Raw genomic sequence first — 20,271 nt, 5'->3', positions numbered from 1 at the left:
CAATTTTTTAAATATGGGGGGAGGGACGAAAGGAATACCGGGCCTTTCCCATTCTTTATTAACAATGTCCGCCACCCGCTTGGGTATAGGAAAAGCTTCTGGGAGCCCCGGCACCTCTAGGAACTTGTCCATTTTACATAGTTTCTCTGGGATGACCAACTTGTCACAATCATCCAGAGTGGATAATACCTCCTTAAGCAGAATGCGGAGATGTTCCAACTTAAATTTAAATGTAATCACATCAGGTTCAGCTTGTTGAGAAATGTTCCCTGAATCAGTAATTTCTCCCTCAGACCAAACCTCCCTGGCCCCATCAGACTGGGTTAGGGGCCCTTCAGAAACATTATTATCAGCGTCGTCATGCTCTTCAGTATCTAAAACAGAGCAGTCGCGCTTACGCTGATAAGTGTTCATTTTGGCTAAAATGTTTTTGACAGAATTATCCATTACAGCCGTTAATTGTTGCATAGTAAGGAGTATTGGCGCGCTAGATGTACTAGGGGCCTCCTGAGTGGGCAAGACTCGTGTAGACGAAGGAGGGAATGATGCAGTACCATGCTTACTCCCCTCACTTGAGGAATCATCTTGGGCATCATTGTCATTGTCACATAAATCACATTTATTTAAATGAATAGGAATTCTGGCTTCCCCACATTCAGAACACAGTCTATCTGGTAGTTCAGACATGTTAAACAGGCATAAACTTGATAACAAAGTACAAAAAACGTTTTAAAATAAAACCGTTACTGTCACTTTAAATTTTAAACTGAACACACTTTATTACTGCAATTGCGAAAAAACATGAAGGAATTGTTCAAAATTCACCAAATTTTCACCACAGTGTCTTAAAGCCTTAAAAGTATTGCACACCAAATTTGGAAGCTTTAACCCTTAAAATAACGGAACCGGAGCCGTTCTGAACTTTAACCCCTTTACAGTCCCTGGTATCTGCTTTGCTGAGACCCAACCAAGCCCAAAGGGGAATACGATACCAAATGACGCCTTCAGAAAGTCTTTTCTAAGTATCAGAGCTCCTCTCACATGCGACTGCATGCCATGCCTCTCAAAAACAAGTGCGCAACACCGGCGCGAAAATGAGGCTCTGCCTATGCTTTGGGAAAGCCCCTAAAGAATAAGGTGTCTAAAACAGTGCCTGCCGATATTATTATATCAAAATACCCAAATAAAATGATTCCTCAAGGCTAAATATGTGTTAATAATGAATCGATTTAGCCCAGAAAAAGTCTACAGTCTTAATAAGCCCTTGTGAAGCCCTTATTTATGATAGTAATAAACATGGCTTACCGGATCCCATAGGGAAAATGACAGCTTCCAGCATTACATCGTCTTGTTAGAATGTGTCATACCTCAAGCAGCAAGAGACTGCTCACTGTTCCCCCAACTGAAGTTAATTGCTCTCAACAGTCCTGTGTGGAACAGCCATGGATTTTAGTGACGGTTGCTAAAATCATTTTCCTCATACAAACAGAAATCTTCATCTCTTTTCTGTTTCTGAGTAAATAGTACATACCAGCACTATTTCAAAATAACAAACTCTTGATTGAATAATAAAAACTACAGTTAAACACTAAAAAACTCTAAGCCATCTCCGTGGAGATGTTGCCTGTACAACGGCAAAGAGAATGACTGGGGTAGGCGGAGCCTAGGAGGGATCATGTGACCAGCTTTGCTGGGCTCTTTGCCATTTCCTGTTGGGGAAGAGAATATCCCACAAGTAAGGATGACGCCGTGGACCGGACACACCTATGTTGGAGAAAAGTGAACTTTTTTTTTTATTTGATGACATTTGGCGGTGAAATGGTGGCATGAAATATACCAAAATGGGCCTAGATCAATACTTTGGGTTGTCTTCTAAAAAAAATATATATACATGTCAAGGGATATTCAGGTATTCCTGACAGATATCAGGGTTCCAATGTAACTAGCGCTAATTTTGAAAAAAAGTTGTTTGGAAATAGCAAAGTGCTACTTGTATTTATGGCCCTATAACTTGCAAAAAAAGTAAAGAACATGTAAACATTGGGTATTTCTAAACTCAGGACAAAATTTAGAAACTATTTAGCATAGGTGTTTTTTGGTGATTGTAGATGTGTAACAGATTTTGGGGGTCAAAGTTAGAAAAAGTGTGTTTTTTTCAATTTTTTCCTCATATTTTATATTTTTTTTATAGGAAATTATAAGATATGATGAAAATAATGGTAAACTTAGAAAGTCCATTTAATGGCGAGAAAAACGGTATATAATATGTGTGGGTACAGTAAATGAGTAATAGGGAAATTACAGCTAAACACAAACACCGCAGAAATGTAAAAATAGCCATTGTCATTAAGGGTAAGAAAATTGAAAAATGGTCCGGTCATTAAGGGGTTAAAAGAAAAAAAAATCTTTTTCAAAATTCTTTTTATTCTTCTTCCACTCTGAATGAAAAATATTTCGCCAATATTTCGTCCTATTCAATCCATTATTTTTTGATCTTTTTATTACTAATTTTTTTTTTCTTTTTTCACTGATTTTTTATAGTCAACAGACCTCTGATTGTTAATCACTGATGTTACTTATCCATAAGTTAGTATTACACTCACTAGCAGTTTTCACTTAATCACTTTAGGGATTAGCACTGCCTACTTTTGTGCTTATTGTCTCTTTGTCCTATTGGCCGTTGTTTTCTATATAATCTCTTCACAGGTAACACTACTAGATCTCTGATGAAGCGCATGTGAGCATGCACTAAACGCGTCAGATCTAGCACCCCTTGCACACCTGTGTTAGTGCTACTCACCTTGTGTATTCAATAAAATCACTTGGCATCAAGTTCCTGGGTCCTCGTTTTTCCTTGTGTATCATATATATATATATATATATATATATATATATATATATATATATATATATATATATATATATAAAAATGATGTAAAAAATCAGCAGCTCTTAGTCGCTGTCTCCCCTAATGGATGTGCACTTACTTCTAAAACCCTCAATCATATGAGGTAAGGGTGTAGCAGAATTCACAAATGGGCTAGGCGCCTCCTGTAGTATGGATCAGGTGTGTAGTTGATCTCTGGTAATATGCAGAATCTTGTCACAGGTTTTTCAACTAGACTCCGTATGGATACTCCAAGGTCCAGTGCTCTTTTATAGGAAGGAGACTAAATGAGGATTCATTTGCTTAAATGCTTTTGCTTGACAAACTGTCACAGTTTGCCAAGCAACAGCATTTAAGCAAATGAATCCTCATTTAAGTGAACAATAGAGCTGAAAGTCTCCTTCCTATAAAAGAGCACTGGACCTTGGAGTATCCATACGGAGTCTAGTTGAAAAACCTGTGACAAGATTCTGCATATTACCAGAGATCAACTACACACCTGATCCATACTACAGGAGGCGCCTAGCCCATTTGTGAATTCTGCTACACCCTTACCTCATATGATTGAGGGTTTTAGAAGTAAGTGCACATCCATTAGGGGAGACAGCGACGAAGAGCTGCTGATATTTTACATTATATATATATATATATATATATATATATGTAATTACATATATACACGTTTACTCTGACTTTATATCCTCTGGAATTGTGACACTTACTAGTCTTGATTAGTTTCACATTTTTATATTGTGCTATTATCATTTTTAATTTTAGTGCTTATAGTTATATTGTTGGGGTATTACCTCTCTCTTTTCTGGCACTTTTAATGATACATATTTTTTAAATTAAATTGAATTGATGTATGTATACTAGCTGAATCTCTTGCGCCATCTCACATTCTTGGTTGTATTTGTTTTGTATTGGAAGTGTTAAGGGACGCCTCTATTTCTCTGGGACCAGGCTGCTAGGTACCCTCAGCTAGTGTGGTGTATATAGGGGTCCTGTAGTATTTTCAGGGCGGTCCTACCTCTGTATAATTGCGCCATAGGGTGAATTGGGGACATCGGTCCTCAACTCATATCTCTTATTGCTATATATATATATATATATATATTTCCTTTAAAAAAAAAGTCACTGCAGACTGTTTTATATATATTTTTTTATATATATTTAATAACATAAGGACTGGTGAAGCTAGAGAGGCAGAAGACGCTCAAGGGAGCCTAACAAAAAAAACATACCGCACTTTCGCTGCAGGCAGTTAGCGCAACACTTGTAATCTAGGCGCAAGTGATTTCTGTAAAATGCAGTCTCAATAATAATTTCACAAAACCTCTGATAAAGTGCCTGGAAGAAGAAAATACACTGCCAAATGGTAAAGATTTTCAAGACTAAGCTACTTTTAATTCATAATGATGACTATGATGTAAAAAGTACAATATAGTATAGATAGTGGCCATTTATTGTCATACTTCAATTTGTCTTATACATCAGATGAGAAGTGAGCATATAATTTACTGTATGTATTGTAGTTTTCTGTGTTTTCATCACATATTAATGCAGGTTTCATTTTCAGCATTACTCAGACAGGATTAAGGCAAATTCTCTATTTTGTCTGCCTGCTTTGGGCCAGGTTAGAGCATTTTTTAAGACAATTTAACAGCAAAAACAAGCCATTGTTTTTGGTCACAGCAGTATGTCAGCGCCTGTTTTAATCATCCCCATCAACTCAGAGAACATGGCAAATGAATAGTGAAAGTATAACTTTGTTCTCTCTCTAAGAAGAAGCTTGGTATATGTGGAATCTGGCAGTCTGATTTATAACTCTATTTATTATAGATTTAAATATAATTATATTAGATTTATTAGTGTACAAAAGACATGTTTTAATCCATCAAAGCATGTAATTTATTCACTACTGAGGCTACAGTTCTATGTATTAAACCTGGAAAATGGGTTAAGCACATAGTTAAAGTCCTGTTCAGAGCCACAAGCATTGCAGCTGCCATGGTCATGAGACTACCACTGCTGATTGGCTCAGAGGCTGTGTTCTATTCAGAGCCAGCAGTTCTCTCTGCAGCTTCAGAGTGGGACTTTAACTTTGTGTTTAATGCCTTTATAGGGGAGCAAACACACGCCTAGATTTAGAGTTTTGCGGCCAAAGGGGTGTATTAGCTACGTGTGCTTTTTTCTGGCCGCACCTTTTAAATACCGCTGGTATTTAGAGTTCACAGAATGGCTGGGTTTTCAGTGCGTTAGGCTCCAAAAAGGGAGCGTAGAGCATAATTTAACACCACTGCAACTCTCGATACCAGCGGTGCTTACGGACGCGGCCAGCTTCAAAAACGTGCTCGTGCACGATTCCCCCATAGAAAACAATGGGGCTGTTTGAGCTGAAAAAAAACCTAACACCTTCAAAAAAGCCGCGTTCAGCTCCTAACGCAGCCCCATTGTTTGCTATGGGGAAACACTTCCTACGTCTGCACCTAACACCCTAACATGTACCCCGAGTCTAAACACCCCTAACCTTACACTTATTAACCCCTATTCTGCCGTCCCCGCTATCGCTGACACCTGCATATTTTTTTTAACCCCTAATCTGCCGCTCCGTAAACCGCCGCTACTTACATTATCCCTATGTACCCCTAATCTGCTGCCCCTAACACCGCCGACCCCTATATTATATTAATTAACCCCTAATCTGCCCCCCACAACGTCGCCTCCACCTGCCTACACTTATTAACCCCTAATCTGCCGACCGGACCGCGCCGCTATTATAATAAAGTTATTAACCCCTAATCCGCCTCACTCCCGCCTCAATAACCCTATAATAAATAGTATTAACCCCTAATCTGCCCTCCCTAACATCGCCGACACCTAACTTCAATTATTAACCCCTAATCTGCCGACCGAATCTCGCCGCTACTGTAATAAATGGATTAACCCCTAAAGCTAAGTCTAACCCTAACACTAACACCCCCCTAAGTTAAATATAATTTAAATCTAACTAAATAAATTAACTATTATTAAACAAATTATTCCAATTTAAAGCTAAATACTTACCTGTAAAATAAACCCTAATATACGGTAGCTACAATATAAATTATAATTATATTGTAGCTATTTTAGGATTTATATTTATTTTACAGGTAACTTTGTATTTATTTTAACCAGGTACAATAGCTATTAAATAGTTAAGAACTATTTAATAGCTAAAATAGTTAAAATAATTACAAAATCACCTGTAAAATAAATCCTAACCTAAGTTACAATTAAACCTAACACTACACTATCAATAAATTAATTAAATACAATATCTACAAATAAATACAATGAAATAAACTAACTAAAGTACAAAAAATAAAAAAGAACTAAGTTACAAAAAATAAAAAAATATTTACAAACATTAGAAAAATATTACAACAATTTTAAACTAATTACACCTACTCTAAGCCCCCTAATAAAATAACAAAGACCCCCAAAATAAAAAGATGCCCTACCCTATTCTAAATTAAAAAAGTTCAAAGCTCTTTTACCTTACCAGCCCTGAACAGGGCCCTTTGCGGGGCATGCCCCAAAGAATTCAGCTCTCTTTTGCCTGTAAAAAAACACATACAATACCCCCCCCAACATTACAACCCACCACCCACATACCCCTAATCTAACCCAAACCCCCCTTAAATAAACCTAACACTAAGCCCCTGAAGATCTTCCTACCTTATCTTCACTATACCAGGTTCACCGATCCGTCCTCGGAAGTCTTGATCCAAGCCTCGGAAGTGTTGACCCAAGCCCAAGCGGGGGGCTGAAGAGTGACGTCCATCCTCGGGCTGAAGTCTGGATCCAAGCGGCGGCTGAAGAAATCCATCATCGGGCTGAAGTCGGAAGTCCATCATCGGGATGAAGTCTTCTATCAAGCCGCATCTTCAATCTTCTTTCTTCTGGAGCGGAGCGGAGCCATCTTCTTTCCAACCGACGCGGATCCAACCTCTTCAACCGACGCCCACTCGCCGAATGACGGTTCCTTTAAATGACGTCATCCAAGATGGCGTCCCTCGAATTCCGATTGGCTGATAGGAATATTCTGATTGGCTGATGGAATCAGCCAATCAGAATCAAGTTCAATACGATTGGCTGATCCAATCAGCCAATCAGATTGAGCTCGCATTCTATTGGCTGATCGGAACAGCCAATAGAATGCGAGCTCAATCTGATTGGCTGATTGGATCAGCCAATCGGATTGAACTTGATTCTGATTGGCTGATTCCATCAGCCAATCAGAATATTCCTACCTTAATTTCGATTGGCTGATAGAATCCTATCAGCCAATCGGAATTCGAGGGACGCCATCTTGGATGAAGTCATTTAAAGGAACCGTCATTTGGCGAGTAGGCGTCGTTTGAAGAGGTTGGATCCGCGTCGGTTGGAAAGAAGATGGCTCCGCTCCGCTCCAGAAGAAAGAAGATTGAAGATGCGGCTTGATAGAAGACTTCATCCCGATGATGGACTTCAGACTTCAGCTCGATAATGGATTTCTTCAGCCGCCGCTTGGATCCAGACTTCAGCCCGAGGATGGACGTCACTCTTCAGCCCCCCGCTTGGGCTTGGATCAACACTTCCGAGGACGGATCGGTGAACCTGGTATGGTGAAGATAAGGTAGGAAGATCTTCAGGGGCTTAGTGTTAGGTTTATTTAAGGGGGGTTTGGGTTAGATTAGGGGTATGTGGGTGGTGGGTTGTAATGTTGGGGGGGGGTATTGTATGTGTTTTTTTTACAGGCAAAAGAGCTGAATTCTTTGGGGCATGCCCCGCAAAGGGCCCTGTTCAGGGCTGGTAAGGTAAAAGAGCTTTGAACTTTTTTAATTTAGAATAGGGTAGGGCATTTTTTTATTTTGGGGGCTTTGTTATTTTATTAGGGGGCTTAGAGTAGGTGTAATTAGTTTAAAATTGTTGTAATATTTTTCTAATGTTTGTAAATATTTTTTTATTTTTTGTAACTTAGTTCTTTTTTATTTTTTGTACTTTAGTTAGTTTATTTCATTGTATTTATTTGTAGATATTGTATTTAATTAATTGATTGATAGTGTAGTGTTAGGTTTAATTGTAGATAATTGTAGGTATTTTATTTAATTAATTTATTGATAGTGTAGTGTTAGGTTTAATTGTAACTTAGGTTAGGATTTATTTTACAGGTGATTTTGTAATTATTTTAACTATTTTAGCTATTAAATAGTTCTTAACTATTTAATAGCTATTGTACCTGGTTAAAATAAATACAAAGTTACCTGTAAAATAAATATAAATCCTAAAATAGCTACAATATAATTATAATTTATATTGTAGCTATATTAGGATTTATTTTACAGGTAAGTATTTAGCTTTAAATAGGAATAATTTATTTAATAACAGTTAATTTATTTCGTTAGATTTAAATTATATTTAACTTAGGGGGGTGTTAGTGTTAGGGTTAGACTTAGCTTTAGGGGTTAATCCATTTATTACAGTAGCGGCGAGATTCGGTCGGCAGATTAGGGGTTAATAATTGAAGTTAGGTGTCGGCGATGTTAGGGAGGGCAGATTAGGGGTTAATACTATTTATTATAGGGTTATTGAGGCGGGAGTGAGGCGGATTAGGGGTTAATAACTTTATTGTAGTAGCGGTGCGGTCCGCTCGGCAGATTAGGGGTTAATAAGTGTAGGCAGGTGGAGGCGACGTTGAGGGGGGCAGATTAGGGGTTAATAAATATAATATAGGGGTCGGCGGTGTTAGGGGCAGCAGATTAGGGGTTCATAGGGATAATGTAGGTGGCAGCGGTGTGCGGTCGGCAGATTAGGGGTTAAAAAATTTTAATAGAGTGGCGGCGATGTGGGGGGACCTCGGTTTAGGGGTACATAGATAGTTTATGGGTGTTAGTGTACTTTAGAGCACAGTAGTTAAGAGCTTTATGAACCGGCGTTAGCCCAGAAAGCTCTTAACTACTGACTTTTTTCTGCGGCTGGAGTTTGGTCGTTAGATTTCTAACGCTCACTTCAGTCACGACTCTAAATACCGGCGTTAGAAAGATCCCATTGAAAAGATAGGATACACAATTGACGTAAGGGGATCTGCGGTATGGAAAAGTCGCGGCTGGAAAGTGAGCGTTAGACCCTTTCCTGACTGACTCCAAATACCAGAGGGCGTTAAAAAACAGCGTTAGGAGCCTCTAACGCTGGTTTTGACGGCTACCGCCCAACTCTAAATCTAGGCGACATAGAGCTGGAGTGTCAATAGTGCAAAACAAATGTCATGCTCTAACAAATTAGAATGTTCCTTTAAACACTGAGGCTTCCATACAGTTATAGTGAATGTGCATTATAGGGTTTTGTATTGATCTGCAGAACATTTTCCTTGAGTAACAAAAATCTTAATAATTAGATTACACTAACAATACGGTTCTTTGTTTTATTAGTTAGAATGAGTTACATATACAATTATGAGTGATAGTCACAAATGGGGGACATATTAAAATATGGATAAATATCAATGCAATATAAGTACCCAGTAGGTACCTTTACATCCTTACAATATTTCATTTACATCCAATACATACTACTTGTAATTAAAGGTCCAGAAATATTACCCCAGGAGACAAGAATAGCATTTGCACAGTACAATGTATAGAATAGATGGAGGATGTATGTTCCTCTTTATGGCTGGTTCTTCTGACTGCAGACTGAATGCAGCCCCCTATTCTAATTCTATTATTGCTTCCGGGAGACGTGAAGTTGCCAGCGGTTTGGTTAGTGTTCTGAGGAAGCAGTGGTTTTCTCTGGCTATTCTACTTCAACTATTTTCTGATATTGCGTCATAAATGCTCTCATAGTAGTCAAGATGCATGAAGCTGGTTAATACAGGGTCAGTCATCTGGTTTATGATTTCCTGAATGTGTTGTTCTTTGTCAAACATGTAACCCTATAAAGGATCAATCATTTTCTAAATTTGCTCAAAATAGTTTCCCTTAGAAAATCATTATCATAATCTGCTGACCTTTATAAAGAGGTGCAGAAAATAATTATTTCATTGTTTTAAAAAAAAAATCACTTTTACTTAAAGGGACAGTCTACACTAAAATTGCTATTGTTTAAGCGGTAGATAAACGCCTTTACTACCCATTCCCCAGCTTTGTACAACCAACATTGTTATATTAAAATACTTTATAACATTTAAACCTCTACATTTATGCCTGTTTCTAAGCCCCTTATCACATGCATTTTTATTAGCTTTCACAGCAAGACACTGTTAATGTGTGTGTGCCATATTGATAACATTGTGCTCTCTTCCGTGGAGTTGTGCATGACACTGCACTAATTGGCTAAAATGCAAGTAAATAGATAATAAATAGTCATGTGATAAGGGCTGTCAGAAGAGGCTTAGATACAAGGTAATCACAGAGGTAAAAAAGTATATTAATATAACCGTGTTGGCTGTGCAAAACTGGGGAATGGGAAATAAAGGGATTATCTATCTTCTTAAACAATAACATTTTTGGAGTAGACTCCCTTTAAAGTGATGGTAAAGACTCCCCTTTATAAATACAGATCCGGAATGTTAGTGATATTTTAGGTGGAGTTTAATTCATCAGTTGTAATGAAGATGCGCTATAACTTACTTTTTAATATAGATATGAGATTCACCAATTCAAAATCCAATTTTTCTGTGAGCTAACGGTTTGAATTGTTGTCCAATAAGCACTCTCCCCTTTGGGCATCTTTTTTTGTAGCTATAGCGCTGATTGGGCGACAAATCAAACTGAATTTGAATTTCATATCTATATTAAAAAAATTATAGCGCATCTTCCTTACAACTGATGAAATATCACTAACATTCCAGATCTGTTTTTATAAAGGGGAGACTTCCCCATCACTTTAACGAAATTTAATGCACCTCCCTCTAATCATGAGTGTTGCCATTATGGAACCTAGGTTACACTGTATGTATCCGAAGGAGAGTTACTGCACATGTGCAAACAGGTCAGCCCCACAGAAGCAGTACTTTTTTCACTTTCTGAATTGAGTTTATTTATTTTTGAGAAAAATTTTGTGAAGGTCATTTTAAAATCAGGCAATTTGTTGATTAACTGAAGAAAGTTTTTTAATGTCTCTTGAATAAATTTGTTTTCTTGTCTCTTGGTCTTACATCACATAATTATAAGGTAAAAATGTAGTAATAAAAAAGGTGCATTGCTCACAAGATCGTCTTACATTCTGGAGTCACAGCTTTGTAGACCGAGAAAGGGTGGAGGGTGAGTGTGTGAAAATAATCCCTGAGAGACAGTCAACAATCAATATGCTGCCACTTTGCAGTGATGCTCCATATTTGACTTTTCACTTTAAACAGCACTTTGCTTCATTCTGATTGCACTGTATTAAAGAAAACTTACACAGTGCAGCCAAAGCACAGCGCTGTTTTAACAGCCTGATGTAGACCAGCGTTGCAAAGCTAAAGTGCTAACAGTTCCTGCATGTATCCCGTGCTTTCTGCAGACATGCTGTATTTTCTGTGATGATATCTCATACAACTGCATGTTCTGTCTTGGGTGTCAGCACTGGAATGTAGTGGAAAAGATTTCAACATGGCTGCACCCATGAATACAAGGAGGTGGGGAATAAGCTCAGTACTATGTTTATTACATGTATTTAGTGTTTAACGCCCCTTTAATTATAGCATGAAATATCCCGATAGCTATAAAATAAGGGGTCCACTTGTATTCTACCCCTTATCATCAATCACCTTATTTAATCGTTTTCCTAATTTATATAATGCTTTGAATTAAATTAGATGTAAACGGTTATTGTATAACCTTTTGGATATTGAAGGGACATTATTGTATGTTACGGTTGTACTCTGCATGTTAAAGAGATGGTAAATCATACATACCAGGAATGTGTTACATGATGGTAAATAGCATGCCCATGAAATCTGCTAAAAAAAAATGTATTTTAATTATATTCAATGTTAAAAATATAATTTTTATTGTGACTGTTACTAGGCATCCTCTGAACCTTTTATTTGATATTCTGTAGTGTAGTGATGTAGAGAGTGGTCCCACCTGCTCTCTGTTACAACTCTACACTGTTTACATCTATTGAGCCTCATAGCCAGGCTAGTAATGTAGATATGAAGCAGATCCACCCCTGCATCCCTGTTCCCCTCCTCAGCTTCCTTGCCTCCCTCAGTTACACATTCACTGTCCTTCCCACAGCGGTAGAAGGCAGGCAGTTGTCCCTGGCCACTGGCCCAACAATTTGCTGCTGCCCCTGCCAAAGTGTACGGCCAGAAGGTTCCATATCCCTCAGTCAGTATAACAATCTGTGGCTGAGAGCAGCTACCGAGAGATTGGCACGTACATTGACCCCATCCTTCTAAAGGACCATCTGACTTATGTAATAGTAGATCCCCTTTTGGATGATACTTCACATTCGCACTCCAAATCACATTCGTAGCTGCTAAATCATGCAGCCCATTGAAGTATGCGAGCTGCATGGCTAATATGTTAATTGGATCAGTAGTGAACAAGACACCACAGAAAAAAAAGAAAGTGGGTATCGAGAGGGACTGGCGGGGTGAGTGTATATGAATAAGAAGTCGGAATGATTTACTTAGAGGAATAGAAGGTAATAGATATATAAAACCTGCTATACACATGTTTATGATACTAATACTTTACCATTACTTTAAACCCTATAAAGAATAAACAATTTTCTAAGGAAATCTATTCTGAGCACATTATATATTATCATACGCTTGAATTATGAAGAAAAAAACGCACTATTTGCTGACCATTTTATGTAAATGGTTAATGTATCAGCTTTGTGTCCCATTAAATAAAGCCAGTTTAAGAAGGTTATAGTATAGATCTAGAATTTATATAATGAATGATTTTTCACTTTTTTGTTACCATTTGTAAGATTTAATTTATATCATTTATTGTTGTAAGATAATAAGAAGGAAACAGAACTGTGGAATTGTTTGACACAAAAGCAAGAGGTGTTTAATATAGGAGCATAGATTTTCTGTTATACCCAGGCCTCAGTTTTAATGTGCAATTCCTGGCAGCACCTATTGATCTGCGCTAACTAACCCATTCTTACCTGACAGGTCAACATTATAAACCGCTAAATGTCAATATTTTGTTTTATTAGTACCAAATTGATCCACAAAACCCACTTCAACATCAAGCAAGTAGTTTTCAGATGTTAGAGGTGCTGCAGAAAGTCATCCTTGTAAAATGTTTCAATTATAACTAATTTAACACAACATGCACACAGGCTGGAGTTTAGTTAGGCAAACTGACAGCAGGATAGCTTTGTGTCTCCTACAGAACATTTGGCTTCTGACTAAGTAGCTATCACAATTAGCCTCACCATCTTACCTTGCTGTTCAGATAAGATACAGTGGTCTTCAACAACCCACTCAGTACTCTTTCATCAGGGTGTGTGATGAGAAAGTCCACATCATGTCCGTGCTGTTTCCCCCTGTTAGTAAATATGACACTTCTCAGCATGCATACATTCCTTTAAGTAATCATGCTGGTTCCCAATGTTTCATACCTACGAAATCCGCCTGTCATGGTCACTTGGACATCAGGGTTGAACCTATAAAAAACATCTGTCACCAGACGCTCTGCACATTCTGCCTCCTCCCATGTAACAGGCGTCTGCAGATCTGTGTAATGCTGCAAACCTAAAGGACGGATATGGGAATCAATAGTACCAACTGCACAACATCAGCAACATCTTTTAAACATTCCCCCCCCCCCCCCCATATTTGCTTTATCTTACCTATTCTCTGCTCCACGGTCAGATTCCTATCAGCGCTTTGCAGGTCTTCGAGACTCCGCACGCCCTCTTTGTACCATCGCTCTGCTGTGCGTATTCCTACTCCAAAAATACTTGTGAGCAACTATAAATGAATGGAAGGCTTGTTAAGAACATTCTATATCTAGATATGCATGCAAGTCCCAATCAACAGGGCAAGTACTAATTTTCTATAAAAATACATCTAAAATGTGTGTGCATGTATGTATATGCTTATTTAAAGGGACATTCCAGCCAAATATCAAATTCGCATGGGTGCATTTCCCATTTTGCTTCCAATAAAAGCTATTGCTGTTTCTAGAGTGTATTTAAGTATGTTTCATGCACCAGCATTTAAAACACAGCATGTGCTTACATAGCCTAAGGTGCTTGTATCATTTGGTTTTTACTCAATTTGTTAAAGGGACACTGAACCCAGATTTTTTCCTTTCGTGATTCAGATACAGCATGAAATTTTAAGCAACTTTCCAATTTACTCCTATTATCAAATTGTCTTCATTTTCTTGGTATCTTTATTTGAAATGCAAGAATTTAAGTTTAGATGCCGGCCAATTTTTGGTGAACAACCTGGGTTGTTCTTGCTGATTGACGGATAAATTCACCCACCAATAAACAAATGCTATCTAGCATGCAGTACCAAAAAAAAGCTTAGAGGCCTTTTTCAAATAAAGATAGCAAGAGAACGAAGAAACATTAATAATAGGAGTAAATTAGAAAGTTGCTTAAAATTGCATGCTCTATCTGAATCACACAAAAATTGGGTTCAGTGTCCCTTTAATTGCTAACATGATACAAGCCACACTAAATCTCTAAGAAGGTGCAGTATTTAAAATGCTGGTGCACTGAGGATATCTAGCTATGCTTCACATGCACAGAAAAATGTTAACACTAAAACAGTGATAATTTTTACTAGAAGCATTTTTGCCAATGGATGTATATTGTAAATATATTTCTATTAAAAGATGTAATTCAGGGGGGCAGAGCTTGGCCGCTTAGAGAGATGGCTGTGTGAAATTACAGCTCCTAGGCCCACGCAAACAAATCCCGGCAAAATAAGCCATTATTACACAAATTAATTATAGCCAGCAGGAGGCAAAGCACACCGGCACACAAGGGCAAGAAAATAACGAAGTTGGAGATCGCTCATCTACTGAACTGACTCGCAGCTCAAACAGGCTCCTTTCCTGGTGCAGAGAGACGGCGCCATCTTTGAAAATAACGAGCGCACTTCACCACCTGAACAGCAGCACTACAGAGCTACCGGGAGGGCAGGAGGCTTCTCAGCTGTGACCCCTCACCCAGAAAACCCACACAGCTGTAGTCTGGTAGTTAAACAACACGGTCACCGCACCGCAATACACCGACAGGCAGTAAAGTAACTGACTACGCAGAGGGGCCAAATCCTCCTTAAATATTACCCCAAACCTTACACGCTCCCTCCTGGAGGACACATATGCTGGGTTATATAAGACTGCCAAGTAGGGGGGTAACACAGCCGCCACACAGCCATCACGGTATGGTCCCTCCCCTTCACTTTATACACTAAGTGACACACTGCACAGCAGACAGGGGAATTTTTAACAGGCCCTGAGCCAGTAAATATCTCTGGGACAGCCTCCATAAAGGGCTGCTTCTTACAGGGACTTTTGAGACATAGGGCACTGCACCTTCTTCCTTGCTTCTTATGACCTAACTGTGACATTTGCATCAACCATTTACACTCCCCACACTGCTGGTGCAGGAGGGTAATATCATAAACACAGTTACTGCACAGACTCCCACAGACAGCAAGGTACAGCAAAGCAAGGCAATCTGACTGTCACAGAGTTGTCAAGCAGGGTAATAGTATACTGGCAGTAAGGAAAATAAATTAAATAATACAGAGCTTCCAGAGACATTATTCTTGCCTGGGGTGGGGGAACCTACTACACCACTAACCTGGACATGCCAGGTAAAAGATCACAAAAGCTGGATAATTTAACCAATGCCAGAACCATGCAGAATTATCTGAAACACACCGACCCTGCACAGTCCGCCATTGCTGAAGCAACAAAACAGATCCCACAACAGATAGACATGCAGAATAAATCCCCCCCAAGCCTCCAGTTCGGCCGACATCACTAAGGAAGACCTGAAATCACTAAAAATGATGTCAAGGAAATGATGTCTGAAGTAAAAAACTGGTATGGGGAACTGAAAAGAGATTTAACAAAGGTGACTCAAAGAGTTACAAACCTAGAAGAAAACCACAACACCACTTGCAACGATATTCTGCATATGTCACGCTTGGCTTACGAGCAGGAAGACACAATCCAGCACCTACTTGAAAAAGTTGAGGACCTGGACAACCGCGGCAGGAGGAATAACCTCCGTATAAGAGGTATTCATGAAAGCATACAACCCATGGCTCTGGAGGGTTGCCTCCAAAACATGTTCCGGACCCTCAAAGGAGACGAGGGAGCGCCGGATATACCTATAGAAAGGGCCACAGAGCACTACGGGCTAAACCCCCCCCAAAGGCACCCCCGAGAGATGTTATCCTAAAACTTCTAAATTTCAAAGACAAAGAAGACATTATGAAGCACGCCAGGCAGAAGAAAGACTTCACGCATGCAGGAAATAAAATCCAAATCTTTGCAGACCTAAGTCCCACTACCTTGCAGAAGAGGAGAGACCTAAGCTATATCACCTCAGCCCTACGAGAACAAAACATCCAATACAGATGGGGCTTTCCAGTGAGCATCATCGCCACTAAGGGAGATGCCACTGCTATACTCAGAACTCAAGATGATTTGCCCCGCTTCTGCGAGACCCTACGAATCAACATTAAAAGCACAGAGCCGCGACATCAGGAAGATACTGACCACCGTGTCCTACCGGGAAGAAATAGCCTGCCACAAAGAGAAAGACACAGGGAAAGGAACACGCCTCAGCTGGACATAGCTCAGGAAACAGCGGACACCTCTGTGAGTACCAACTAGTTCGAAGCCGCCTCCTGCTGGGACCTTGAACTTTTAGTTTTTTCTGAATTGGCTTCAGATTGTAAGTTTTACTTTAATATATATTTTTCTTTTAATAGTTCTATTATGGGATTGTAGGCGTGGGATACTACCCACCTTTTCTTTTTACTGTTTGTAATCTTTTGAGAGGCTTCTTAAGGCCTATCTGCTGTTTATATTGCTGTGTATATTGTTAAACTTTTTACTGATTAATATTTCTCTCAATTTTGTTTTGCATAACATAATATTACCTGTACACAATTTGATAATTGTACTTCACTGTTTGCATACCAGATACATTATTTGGGTTTTCCATATTCTAGGGTAAAGCTTATTCATTATATTGGTACACCTTGTGGGATAGTGTCTACAACCTTCAGTACACACTAGCTACCGATCCCTACATACACCACCCCATTAACCGTTCTACACAGTAATAATGGCAGGTGACTCTAAACACAACGCCAAACCACTCACACTGATCACTATTAACGCAAAGGGCCTGAATAGCCCGGAGAAAAGATTGATAGCTTTTAATAAGTTAAATCGTGCCTCAGGAGATATAATTTTTCTCCAGGAAACTCACTTTCAGACAGGGAGGGAGCCACAGTTTTTACATTACAGATTTAGAACATTTTACCTGGCCTCGGGCAAGGAAAAAAAATGTGGGGTGGGGATCCTATTCCGCAACTCCGTTAACTTCACACTGTCCCACATGATCAAGGACCCAAATGGCAGGTACATTATACTATCGGGCTTTATGTTCAACAACCCGGTGACATTTGCCAACATTTACCTACCAAACACGGGCCAGCACATAGCTTTCAAGCAAATCTCCCACCTACTACTTGAGCACACAAAAGGCATACTTTTTCTAGGGGGCGACTTTAACCTGCCATTGGATCCTATACTTGACACATCCTATGGAACGTCCTGCACATCAAAACGAACTATTAAGACTATAAACTCACAGATTCAGCTCATGAGACTACATGACGTGTGGAGACACGCAAACACAGACACGCAAGACTACACATTTTACTCCCACCCACATCATACATACACTAGGATAGATTATATTCTCAGTGATCAATTGGGTCTAACTTTAATAGACGGCTCTACTATTTTACCACTCACTTGGTCCGATCACGCCCCGGTACAATGCAAAATACTATGGCCATCCACACCCATAACAACCTTTCTCTGGAGACTAGATGAATCCATGCTAGATAATCCACTGATTAAGTCAGACATTGACGACACTCTAGACCATTATTTTCGAGAGAACACGACCGACACCATAAACCATGCGACGATTTGGGAAGCCCACAAATGTGTGGTAAGAGGGGAACTTATAAAGCACAAAGCGAGAGACAACAGAAATAACAGACAGTTCCTAAATTCTACACTAGCCCAGATTAGATACTGGGAAAGGGAACACAAACAGCATCCCTCCTCCTCCCAAATACTGAAAGCGCTTACACAAGTCAGAAATTACTTAAATACCCATCTCACAAAAACCTATCAGAGAAAGGCTGCTCTCCTGAAGCAGAAACACTTCGACCTCAATGATAAGGCAGGCTCGTCTCTAGCGAAAGCTCTCAAACGAAAACAATTGAACACATACGTACACACTGTAGTAGACAGGACGGGTACAATACATAAAGACAGCAACCTCATTGCTGAGACCTTTAGGCTTTACTACGAAAAGCTATACAACTTAGACAATGACAGTAGAGAGAAGGATATTGACTCATACCTAAGTAACCTCTGTTTACCCAGACTGACCAAAGAGGACTCAGATTCACTTGATACACCAATCACTACTGAAGAGATTAAATTGGCTATTAAAAGTTTGCCTACTGGCAAGAGCCCAGGCCCTGACAGCTTGAGCGTAAAATATTACAAGACATTCATACACCATCTCCTGCAACCTCTTGCCCTCCTTTTTAACTCAGTTCTGAAAGAAGGAGGTTTTTCAGAACGCTTGTTAGAAGCGCATATAACAGTACTACCAAAACAAGGCAAGACACCTGACAGGCCAGAGAATTTCAGACCCATTTCATTATTAAATTCGGACATAAAAATATACGCTAAAATCCTAGCTAACAGGATAAACAGGTTCCTCCCCATGCTAATCTACCCAAACCAAGTAGGCTTTATACCTGGAAGAGAAGCCAGTGATAACACCCTGAAAATACTTCAACTTATTGCATACGCACAAGCCCATCACATACCCTTGGCGCTCGTTTCCACGGACGCCGAAAAGGCATTCGACAGGGTACGCTGGAAATTTTTGCGGGCGACCCCGTCTAAGATGAACTTCAGCAATACAGTCACAGCACAAATATTTTCCCTTTATAGCAAGCCAACAGCGCAGATTAAGGTAAATGGCATGCTCTCTGACAAATTTAACATACGGAATGGGATGAGGCAGGGATGCCCCCTGTCGCCCGTGCTGTTCGCCATCACCATAGAGGCCCTAGTGCAGGCAATTCGATCAAACAAGAATATTACAGGTATTCGCACTACATCTCGGGAACACAAGCTGGCATTATATGCTGACGATGTCCTACTCACACTCACTGACATTAGCAAATCTATCCCCTCGGCATTGGAGTCATTCGCCGAGTTTGGCAGGGTCTCAAATTTCCATCTTAATCTAAGTAAGTCCGAATTTTTAAATGTCACTTACAAACCCGAGTCCCTGTCTAAACTGATACAAAACTGCCCCTTAAAGAGACAAAAGACGGCAATGACATATCTTGGCATATATCTGTCACTAGATCCCCAAGAAATGTTCCTCGCTAACTACAAAAAATTAGAACCTGAACTGGTCACAGACCTATCCAGCTGGAGAAACAAATCGATCTCCTGGCTGGGACGTATCAATGTAGTGAAAATGAATATCCTTCCCAGACTGCTCTACTTGCTCCAAACCACACCTATACCCTTACTAATACATTACCTAGATCATATACAGCGACTTATAGACCAATACATCTGGAGAGAAATCAAACCGAGGGTAGCAAGACGTACATTATGCCTCACTAAAGAGGGTGGAGGGTTGGGGGTACCACACATTGACACGTACAAACAGGCGATTACCTTACACAGGCTGCTAGATTGGTGCCAAAACGACCCAAACAAAGAATGGGTTCAACTGGATTGTGACATATTGAACACAAATAATGCGGGCTTGACAGCCAGGCTTCATATGAAACACAGGCCAAAGACGGCGACGGAATACCCTTTATTGCAAGACCTTTTTCAGAACTGGGACAAGATTTTAAGCACGTCAACACACATCTCTAGTATCCCTTCACCACTTACACCTATATGCAATAACCTTGAGATTACCGGCGGCCTCAGAGAGACTAGACTCGGTAAAAATATATGCATGGGAGAGAGAGCGATCTTGGCAATTACAGAAGGTCACAACCTCAAGAAGCTTGGGGATATACAGGAACACATACCCGAAATCACAATAAATTGGTTCACACACGCCCAGCTGACTCACTATCT

At 39.6% G+C, this 20,271-nt stretch overlaps 1 protein-coding gene across 2 annotated transcripts in view; it reads right to left on the bottom strand.

The window, feature by feature from the left end:
* LOC128663468 (DNA-directed DNA/RNA polymerase mu) overlaps positions 1 to 20,271 on the bottom strand; it is a 146,784-nt gene that overhangs the window by 78,473 nt on the left and 48,040 nt on the right. For both annotated transcript variants that reach the window (XM_053717812.1, XM_053717811.1), the window contains exons 8-10: positions 13,712 to 13,832; positions 13,481 to 13,613; positions 13,303 to 13,405 (exon numbers count right to left, since the gene is read on the bottom strand). In XM_053717812.1, the coding sequence (XP_053573787.1) occupies positions 13,303 to 13,405; positions 13,481 to 13,613; positions 13,712 to 13,832 (357 nt within the window). The remainder of the gene's footprint in view (positions 1 to 13,302; positions 13,406 to 13,480; positions 13,614 to 13,711; positions 13,833 to 20,271) is intronic.

Source organism: Bombina bombina, chromosome 6 (assembly GCF_027579735.1).
Source record: "Bombina bombina isolate aBomBom1 chromosome 6, aBomBom1.pri, whole genome shotgun sequence".
NCBI classification, from domain to species: Eukaryota; Metazoa; Chordata; class Amphibia; order Anura; family Bombinatoridae; genus Bombina; species Bombina bombina.
The sequence above is the reverse complement of the archived record's forward strand: the minus strand, read 5'-3'. Positions and strand labels throughout refer to the sequence as shown.